Genomic DNA, 10,658 nt, shown 5'->3' with positions numbered 1-10,658 from the left:
CTCTGTTTTGGCAATAAGGATGGCTGTTTTGTAAGTGGTGGCCGCTACTGTGAATAGTGCTTTGTTGGCTAAGTTCGGCCTTTTTCTCCAGGTGGATTCTGCTGCCTGTTTGGCGTTTAGAAGGATTTTAAGCTCAGGAGTGAACCATTTGTTCAGGTGGGCTGCCGGTTTGGCTTTGGTAAGTTTGATGGGAGCGATTATATCAATTGCTGATTCAAGGGTTTTGTTTGAGGTCAGCAAGTTGATCCACATCTAAATTGGTGTAGTTTGTGGGTGTAAGGATATTGTGGATTAAGGGGGCGAAGGCTATGCAGTGTGATGTTACGGTTATTCCTAGAGAGGGTTTGCGGGAGGGTGGTCAGTATGGTATTCGGCTGCACCTTCCCTTGGATGGAGAATGAGACGACATGGTGGTCCGACCAGGCAATAGGTTCATTTTTAAGGATGGAAGTGGTGCAGTTTTGGTCCGGGATCCAATCCAAGGTTCTGCCTTTGTTGTGTGTCAGGGCTGTGACGCTGTGCTTGAACCCTAGTTGGGAGATAGTATTTTCCAGGGAGAGCGCATTAGCGTCATTGGGATTGCTGAGGCCAAGGTTTAAGTCCCCAAGTAGGAGGATTTGTGATCCTGTTTTGGTGTTGTTGGTGAGGAGGTCGGATATTTCTTCCTCAAATGAGGAGATGAGGCCTGGAGGTCTATAAATGAGGTGTAAAAGGATAGTTTGAGCTGTGGAGAGTTGGAACTTGACAGACAGAAGCTGCAACCCAATCAATTTAACACACACCTTTACCATCTCAGAAGAACCTTCTAGCGTCAGTAGCTGAACCTTATTATAGGATGGGTTCCCTTTTCCTCCCTTCCTTTCCACCCCCTTCTTTCTTCCTTTCTTTCTTCTCAGCTGTCGCTTTCTCCAAGCCTTTTTTTAGTAGTAACATTACAATCAGAGTTTTCATTCTACCTTCCTTTCTTGGTACGCATTGGAGAGCATCTGCACATATAAACAGTATCTTGAATGTTTTTGTAATAAACACCACACTTAACTGTATTAAATATTGTATTCCGATTGACCTTACCGACACTATGTACTAGAGCTGTCTCTGTTCAACTGATTATCGTTAATGTGTTCTTTTTTCTAACATTCTATGCATTTTCTTAGTATATTGTGACTCCCACTTGTGTACCTGCATCCTGTTCCTTTACTTATGTGTTATACAATTTCTTACTTTGTCATGTAACTTTGACATATTGTCTACCTCTGCGAGGGACTTGGCATTAGATATATAATGTCTACTCTTATCTCTGTTGAAAATACAATAAAACTTTTTGAACAAAAAAAAAAGAAAGAAAGGAAAAACATGGCTGCCACTGGAAACAGAAATAGGACACAAGGTGGCCCCTTTCCATTTCTATTGCAGCTGCTGGTGTAGCAGCTTCTGTGAGAGTTCCGTCAAGAGAACTGCTGCAGACCAAGGACAGGTAGTAGATAAACAAATGAGATGTACATCGAGCCATTCAGGTGGTTGGAGTGGCAATTACTGCCACCTGATTGGTGGAGCTGCAGCTCCTGGGTGTCAATACATGTTAAATATGGTTTTCGTAAGGTTATTTGACACATATCCCCCGTGGAATCCAGAGGGAGCAATAACAGGCTTGCGGGCAGAGAGAGCAGTTCCAACTCTCAAGTTCACACCACAAATTTAGAAACCACTGATCACTGAAAACAGACAGAGTAGCAGAGCTTTTGGGCACTTTAAAAACTTTTTGTCAGTTTTATTAAAATTTGCTACACAAACCACAAGGATCTGTGTGTAGTCCATTGGTATGTAAAAGGAATTGTTTCTGACGTGATCTTGATACGTGCTGCAAACATGTTCCACTATATACAGTTTAATTCTGCGATGTGCACAGTATTGCGCCAGGAGAGCATTTTTAAAACATAAATTCCGCAAACATTTGGTACTCCATTGATGAGGGCGATAGCCATTCTGCAAGCAACGCAGTGATTGGTCCAATAGGGAAGAAAGATGGTGAATTTTCCTCCCAACCTGTCCTCCTCCTTTTTCTATAAAACACTTGGTCAAATGATGGGCAACGTGTGGCACTGGCGACACTCGCTCCCTTTGCCCTTAAGTTGACAATGGATAAAATCTCTTGGCAATTACATTGTCTTTCGAGGCAACCTGTGCACCCTCGCCAGGGCGTCAGAAGCTGGGACTTCCGGCTTCGCACTTCCAGAGCGCGACACCATATTTAATCTATGCACAACGCCATATTTAAACTATGCACAAAGGCTGTGTGTATGAAAACTAGCAGCATTTCATAGTTGGGCGGATGTAGAGACTGGACGGACTGTCTGTTCCGCGACCCCAAACCTTTGGCATTGAGATGGCCCGGGCAAATCTGATCCTTATCTTTTATTTAAAATAAAAGTGGATCTGAATCCCTCGGATGTGGTCCTCCGTGTTTTCTCCTCATGGTTAGTAGCCGGCCGGGAAGCCCCCTTTCCTGGAGTCTGAGGCGGCGGCCCACTTGCCCTGAGTGCGGATGATAGCCTGGACCACAGAGCCCGCACTTTCAGTTAACTGGACAACATGTTTCCTCGCCAGGAGTCGCTCTTCTATACCCTGCAATTAAGAGAAAGAGTTACAAGGAGTTGCAAGTCTCCAATGCATTCATTCTAGACAAGCAATGGGTGCATGTACTGAAAAAGGGTGACTAAAGTGATGAAATTAAGACATTTGGGAAATGTCATAAAGTGACTACATGAGGGTCAGAAATTAGCGCAGTGTGACTCTTTCTGACAAAGGTTTGAAAAGTACAGTTTGTTTCTCAAAAAGAAATATCAAAAATTAAACAAGCATTGGCAATGCCAACAGTTTGGGCCTTTGACAAAACTGTTGGATTTGCCAATGCTTGCTTTTAACAGGACTTCAGTGAAGGGCACACAGAGTGCTTCTGAAGCCAGTGGCTGAAGGCAGACATGTAAAAACATTTGTATTACACCAGTAGTGGGTTTCCAACTCCCAGTAATTAATTAACCCTCAGAAAGCTTAGAGCAAACACTGGAAGGCACTTGAGTGCAAAGGTTTGATGGTAAGGTTTGAGTGTAGTCAGCTCAAAGAGTTTCCACATAGGTGTTTTGGGCGAGGAGGGACAAGAAGTGGGTGGGAATAGCAAAAGGGCTTAGAATGGCCATGGGATCCATAATCAAACAACACCAAATACACTGTGTATCCCTCCTCAAATGTCATCTCCATTGAAAAGCGTTAGAGACCCTCATTCAAAGCTCATATTTAAAGCTCTTATTTTAATGACAACAGTTTTGGCTTAAAGGTAAGCACTTTCTGCGTCGGCTAAGAGCCCAATCTAAAAAATAATAAAAGCATTGCTTGGAATTGAATATCTTTTGAAAGACAATATAATCCCCATCCGTAGCTTCTGAAATAAAAGCATATGGCTACTTTAGACAATGGGCCTCATCACGAGGTTGGCGGTATCCCAGCAGTAATTGTGTCGGGATACTACCAATGCAAATAGCGTTACTGCTACTCGGTCCGGCGGCATCACGAGTAGTGGTAAGGTGGTAAATGCCCTTTGGATCCAATGGGGATTTCTTGGCGCTATTCATGACGCTGCAAATTGTGCCGTACTAACAGCACGGAAAACCGACGGAAAGTGGCAATTTTTACCATCAGCAAAAGCTGGAAGTAAAACTTTCTGCCCAACTCGAGATTGGGTGGAGTGGTAATGCAGTGGTAATAGCGTTACCACCGCATTTTTACCGCTCCGCTCAACTCGTGATGAGGCCGAATATGGCCAAATATATACACCATGAAAATAACAGCAATTGTGAAAGTGTTGCAAAAACACCAGTTTACTTGAGTTAGAAAAGCACAGTCACGTTGTGCTTTGAATGAATTCCAGTCAGTTGGTGTTTTCAAAGCAAAATTCCCAAAGGTCCTGTTGCAAACAACATTTATCCCCAATACTACTGGGAAGATGTTTTGTTTGTCTGAATTGCAGACTGGTTGCCTATTAAGCAAAGTTTGTGATCCCGGGCAAATCATTTTATCTCACTATGCCTTAACTGCCAAAACTGGAAATCTTTACAAATGATTAGCTCATGCAAAGCACTCATTCCTCATATTGTCAGATCTTAATTAATGAAGTTTTATACATACTTTTAACAGTAGCAATTCATATATCAGACATCACAGTTTTCCTATTGGCTTACTCCTGGTGACTTGTTTTAATGTTATTTGCAATTATCTCCTGCAATGTTCTGTGCCATTTGTGATGAAAGTACATATGCAAATAAGGGGGTTCCAAGCATTTTTTTTCCCAACCAGGGCTCTGCAGATCCTGTCAGCATCCCTGGGTAGGTGGTGCTATTGTGTTGCTGAGTACAGAACAAGCAAGCCCCTCTCACTTCTTGTCAAGTATTTAGTTATTTGTGATGCTGCAGACAGGTCACAAGTGTCCCATACAGTACAAATTACTGCACCGAATGTGAGGGATTCAAATATTCGCACGGAAAGAGGGCGCTCGCCTGGGCTTTTTTTGTTTATTTAAAAGATTGAATGATGGGAGAACAACCTCCGAAAAAATGTGTGGGGCAATTCCCGCACATATTTTCCATGCTCACTGCACAGCAAAAAAATTGTCAAGTACTCTGGGAGGACACAGCTTACCAGCGCCGCGGATGACAGGTGTAGCTGACAACTGACATCCGTGGGTACATCAAAAGCCTTTTGCTGTGGGCAGCCTGATTAGAATTTCAAGGCCCCATGGATTTGCATCTCCATTGTCAAACTTTGCTGGTGGCTGCGAATACTGAAGAATGTTAATAAGCAGGCCTCAGGAAAGGCCTGCGTGCAGGAAGTGACAATGGAGACCAGACGCCAACACCTCTTTGTAATGCAATGTGTCAACTTAGTACTAACACCCCTCCTTGGTATGAAAGGGCAGTGAATGTCCTGGCTGGAACCACTGCTTTCAGAGCAGGGAAGTGTGTGAATTGTAGGAGACGAAAGACTGCCTGCAACCCCCTACTTCAAAGGAGGCCCATGTTGTGCTAAGCACCTCATAGGGCTCAGTTAATGAGGGAAACACTTTGATGTACAGCAGACAGGAAGATGGGTGTGACTTAGAAGTATATGTTCCCAACCTTCCCCTGTCTGTTGCCAAGCGCTCTGATTCTGACCTGAAGCATCACTGAAGATTGTTGGTGGAGACTCAGGATTTGCTCACTTAAGTTAGGCTTGGCCTACACCAATCCCTGGGCCCTGTTTGGCTTTAAAAGAGTGCTGAGCCCTTCACTGATCAGAGATCTGAAGACTTCGCAAGGAGTTAGAAGAAGGACTCATTTGTACAGTCTACCTTACATCCTCCACCAGTGAAGGAAGGCCAGGAGCCCAACGAGGGAAGCAAGATCCCTCCCCTAAACATCTCCCAGGGAACAGAGCGAGTTACCGGACTCAGAGGACCCGTCCAGCAGCTCCAGAACCAGTACCCAGCCAGCAGACAGCGTGCCCTGCTAGGTCCTGCCAGCAAGCTTCCTAGGTGGATAGTGCAGGAGAGTCTCTGGACAAAGGACAAAGCCGTTGCCTGCCAACACTCTCCTGAGCTTTGGGCCATCCGCCTTGAAAGGACACGAGCCCTGCGAAGAAGCTAGGAGGAGTGCCACACAAGAATCATCCAGCATCTATCTTTTCAACGACAATTTCGAGACAGTCGAGTCCTGGAACTGCATCCGGCTGCACCGCAGACTGTTGTCATGCCACAGTCACCAGAGCCATCCGAGACTCCTCGACCAGCATTCCAGATCCACCAACCAGCACAGAGACGACGATTCTTGGCCCGAGCCGCCGCACCAGACAGCCTGCAGATGTCCGCCCAGCCTCGCTCGTCATACTGCCTGCTGGCTGGTACACGCAGCTGTCTCATGCCACTAACGCTGTCTCATGCGCTTGCGAAGTGCACTGGAACCGCCTCAATGCTGTTGAGCACCAAGAACTTCTTCAGAACAGGGTACATTGTGGTTCTGCCCCCCCAGGTCCTTCTCCGAAGGCCCTTAGAGACAGTTAAGTTCCTTTACCCCTTTGGTGCTGGGTCCAAAATAACCTTGAACATTAAGACTGATTGCTTTATCAACCACCATCCTGTCAGTATCCAGAGTGCATCCCTTTCCTTTGTGAAACTGTCTGTTCCCTGTGTTCCTTTACAGTGTTGGCTGTAATTGTACTGCTAGAACTGTCTGTTGTAATAATAATAAAGTAGATATGTTTATACAACCTTGACTGGACAGTCCCTTTTATGATTGGGGAATAATTGTATTTTCGCTGTGTTGCAACTAACCAACGATCCACGACCTTGCAGAGATAAGACAGCCATTCTGTCCACGTTCCCAAAAATTGGACAAGGGGGTCTTATAATTCACTTGTATTCCAATCTGTTCGGATCCCTTCTGGTGTACTAGAGGTGTGGGGCTGATTGATGTTTTAGAAACCGATATTCATCCTTGGACCACTGGCGCCCCGGAAGCTGATTCGTCACACCAAACATGTTTCCTGGTGGGAGGTAGTTGCGTGTGATGATCGTCCGACCCCTCCCCCATTCCCTGGTACACCAATGTGTCACCGATTTCCAAGTAAAACTGGCTCTAGAAAAAGAGAATATGATAAAGCACCCATTTGTGCGCACATGAAGCAGCGTTGACATGTGCGGTTTCCCGGTGACTGGAAGCGCGCTCGGTCCCGGAGAGACGTTCTTTTATCTGGATCTCTTTCGCCCATTGAAATTATTCAAAAGCCAGGCAAGAGCCAGAAGGCACGCCAGGAAAACGGCATATGACTCGGGAAAGTCCACTTTAGGTAAAGTCAGTAAGTGCCCCCCCCCCCAAACATTCAGCAAAGCGGGTCCTTCACCAATAAGCCAATCAGCCTACATACATCTCACTTTCTATAAAACGCCATGCACGAAAACCAACATACGGCTGGAAATGGCATGCTATTCGGGTCCACGTCCCTAGCTGTTCAGAAAGCACCTGTTTCTCTCATCAACAGAGTGGCTTTCCCTTCAAAACACAGACCAAATTCCATAACAAGGCACCAGGGCTTGACCTGTGCACTGTTGTCCCTCAGCAGAGCTACTGTGTTCTCACACCGGAAGATGCGGCTGCGAGGACTGCGCATGCTCAGGACATGTCGTCATCCTTTATGTTCTCGTCCACTACAGGTAACTATCGGTCAAAGCAGAGAGAGGAGGCAACAGACTATGGAAGGGAGGCAGGGCGGCAAGGGCACGGCCGTGCTGCAGACCATAGTCACGTGTTCGAGGTGTCTATTCCCTGTCCAGCTAATTGCTCAGCATCCTCGACGCATAATTCATTCAAAAACAATTCCTGCAGAGAGCACTCCTGTTATTGACTCGTCCCCAGCAAATGCACGTCATTGTCCTGCATCCTGATATGACACTCTTTTTATATATGGCGGGTGCTTTCTTCAAAATGATCACGTGTCCGCCGAAAGTGAGCAAGTCTGGAGACTTAACACCATAACACCTGCATCCCGCTGTGTGCACACTTATACGTGGCCTGGTACTCACCTACCCTCTGTTCTAGTCTGTCATCCCCCCCTCTGCTTCTCATATTGTCCTCTTCCCATCCCTTGTGTTCACGTATGCCTGCTCCATTCCTGCCACCTTTGCCTGGTTTCTGCTGGCCCAGTGCACCCCCTTGTGTCCCCTATGGCACTTTCTATCTCTCCTATCTTCTTCAACTGCTTCTTCATATGATATGATATGATAGGTTATTTACCATCACCTATCCTTCACCTCTCACTAAATATGGCAGGAAAAAAAATCAAAAGGTCAACCTGGCCTCCAACCCAGGCCTATCTATTGCTGACACCTATGTCAGTGCTTCCGCCAGAGTAACTCTTGCTGACATCTTTATCGTCCCTTCACCCGGCCTATAGACCCTTCATATGATCGCTCTGCTCTCTCCCTACTCCTCCTCACACATCAATGGTGGCACCCGTTGGGAGGTCCTTCTTATCTTCTCCTCCTCCAGGGTCATCATTAATGTCTATCTAAATAATACTGTCCTGGTAGAGGGTCCTCAACCCAACATACTCCTTTTTGATGAACTACTACCGCACCTTATCAATTTTTCACCCTCCTCTGCAAGGCCTCCCTTGCCTCCTTCTGCTCTCACCTCCACATGCGCTACCACCCTAGTACCATCCTTGTCTCCAGTTGTGCTACCTCTTCCTGGCTTACAACTCTCTCCTATTTCCACTCCTGCTGCTTACTGGGGGACTGCTGTCCCATGTAACCCATCTGTAAGTCTCTCAAAAAGGGCAATCTGCTCCACATTGCCACTCTTAACTCTCGCTCTGCTGTCAAACACTCCTCCGACATCTGCCACCTCCTTGAACTCTTGGACCTTGATGTTCTTACCCTCACTGAGACATGGTTTAAAGACAGCTCTGTCGTGAGTTTTGATACACTTCTCCCTGAAAGCTACAAGATCCTCCCTGAGTCCAGACTAAAAGACCAGGGGGTGGGAGGGTAGCCCTGATCTATCCAGATTGGATCCCTAGCCCCATCATTCCCACTCAGGCCTACTCCTCCTTTGAATGCCTGGGCTGCAGGCTCGCCCTCTCTCCAGTCTCCTCTCTTACTTTGACCACCTTCTATAGGCCTCCAGGCCAGTTCACCCTTTTCCTCTCTGAATGGGCTGACCTGGTCGCTTCTCTCCTCTCCACCTCCTCAACTCCTTCCGCTAGGGGATCTAAACATCCATTTTGACACCCCGGACTATTGAGGACCTTTCCACAAACTCTGCGATTCCCTCTCTCTATCCATTCTACCCTCTGGCCTGACTCAAACTGCAGGCCACACCCTGGATGCTCTCATCTCCACTGACATCCCTCTCTCTACCCCTCGTACTACAGCACTCTCCTGGACTGATCACTCGCTTCTCTCTTCCCGCCTTACGCTCTTGTCTCCTCTAGCAATGGCACTCCCCACATTGCCTGCCGTCTTCAAGGACACCTGTCCCATGAAAATAGTGACAGTGGCTACCTTTGCATCCTCCTACTCTCTCTGCCCCCTACTCTTGTGCCTGACTCCCACCCTAACATGGCCCTCTCTAACTTTCATCTCTACATTTCAAACACTCTTGACATCCTTGCCCCTGACATGAGGGTGCGCATGAAACCTCCCAAACAGTGGCTGCCCTCAAACGCAAGTGTAGAACAGCAGAATGGAAATGGGGGGACCTCAGGTGCACCCTCTGACAAACTGGCCTGTCGCCTTCTCCAAAGGCAATAAAGACTTTGCATTCGCTCCAAGAAAAGAGTCCATATTCAAGCCCGCATCTCTGCGACATCTAACAACACGGCCAAACATTTCAAAATCTGCAAGGAATTGGCCAACCCTTCTACTGCCTCATCTTCCACTGCTCCCACCCAGGCCCTTTGCTTGTCATTTGTCTGCTTCCCTGCAGGGACTATTATTTCTTACTTTGCCCAGAGGAAGGTGGTTCTTTAGAGATCAACGGCCGTACAGGTGGCCCTCTGAAACGTACTAGGTCTCTCCCTGTTGAAGCAACATCATTTTGAGACTGATCTTTTTTGACATGAATAAATGTGACAAGGTTACGTAGGCAGACCTGTGAAGTGAATCTACACTTTTGCACAATTGTATTCATTTATTTGGCAGACCTGTTAAGTGAATCTACACTTCTGCACAATTGTATTTATTTATTTTTCATTTGACTGGAGTTTCATTTTTTGTTCAATTTTGACCAACTTGTTAATTTATACTATTGCTTATATGTATACAAAACTCTGTTTGTGGTTCACCTAATTGTTAAAACGTTTTTTTGTGCTCCTAACCTTATATGCACTTTTTTGCTTTTACCACAATTGTAGTCTATTACTAGGTTTATCTGAAAAATTGTGATTTTCTTTTCTTCACAAATAAACCATTGGAATTATTCATAAAATTAGCTTTCTTATTCCTCAAGATTATCTTTCTTTGTTTTAAGGAAGAATTACTGGATATATTTGATACCATGATCACTAACGTAGGACTTTAGCCCGTTAACTTATTGCTTTACAGCTTTTGTATTCCTTGTTTATATATTTTAGACCCCACAATAGCTGTACCACATTTCGGGGTAATCCCCTATTTTGTAATCCTTTGCTTGTCATTGGCAGCACATTTCACGAACAAAACCTTGGACATCCTTTCCTACCTCACTCCTTCACTCACACTTGCACCAACATCCTCCGAGCCCTCTTCGGCCTCTCACACTCTGCCCCCCTCTCCCTTTTCCCGTTCCCCCCCCCGTCACACCTGAGGAGTTCACTAGGCTAGTCCGGTCTATGAAAGCCTCTTCCAATCAGGTGGATTCATGCCCCTCCAAAACTATCAAGAACAACATTGACACTCTAGCTCCAGCCTTGGCGGACCTCTGCAACCTCTATTTTGCCTCTGGAGTTCTCCCCTCCTCTCTCAAACACACTCTGGTATGCCCACTACTCAGAAAACCTTCTGGGGACCCTTCCATGCCGGCATACTATCGTTCTATTTCAAATACTGGAGAAGTTGGCCATCTCTCAGCTTACTCCCCACACTGAATCTGTTGGTT

At 46.1% G+C, this 10,658-nt stretch overlaps 1 protein-coding gene across 4 annotated transcripts in view; it reads right to left on the bottom strand.

Annotated features, from left to right (window-relative positions):
* Positions 1–1,744: 1,744 nt before the first annotated feature.
* The window catches only part of GGT1 (gamma-glutamyltransferase 1), a 417,662-nt gene continuing 408,748 nt past the window's right edge, over positions 1,745–10,658 (bottom strand). For all 4 annotated transcript variants that reach the window (XM_069619870.1, XM_069619871.1, XM_069619872.1 and 1 more), the window contains one exon: positions 1,745–2,622. In XM_069619870.1, coding sequence (XP_069475971.1) covers positions 2,476–2,622 — 147 coding nt within the window. In that variant the 3' untranslated portion in view covers positions 1,745–2,475. The remainder of the gene's footprint in view (positions 2,623–10,658) is intronic.

This window comes from Ambystoma mexicanum, chromosome 10 (assembly GCF_040938575.1).
Source record: "Ambystoma mexicanum isolate Mex_15411 chromosome 10, UKY_AmexF1_1, whole genome shotgun sequence".
In the NCBI taxonomy this organism is placed as follows: domain Eukaryota; kingdom Metazoa; phylum Chordata; class Amphibia; order Caudata; family Ambystomatidae; genus Ambystoma; species Ambystoma mexicanum.
Note: the sequence above shows the minus strand (reverse complement) of the source record. Positions and strands in the feature narration are given on the sequence as shown.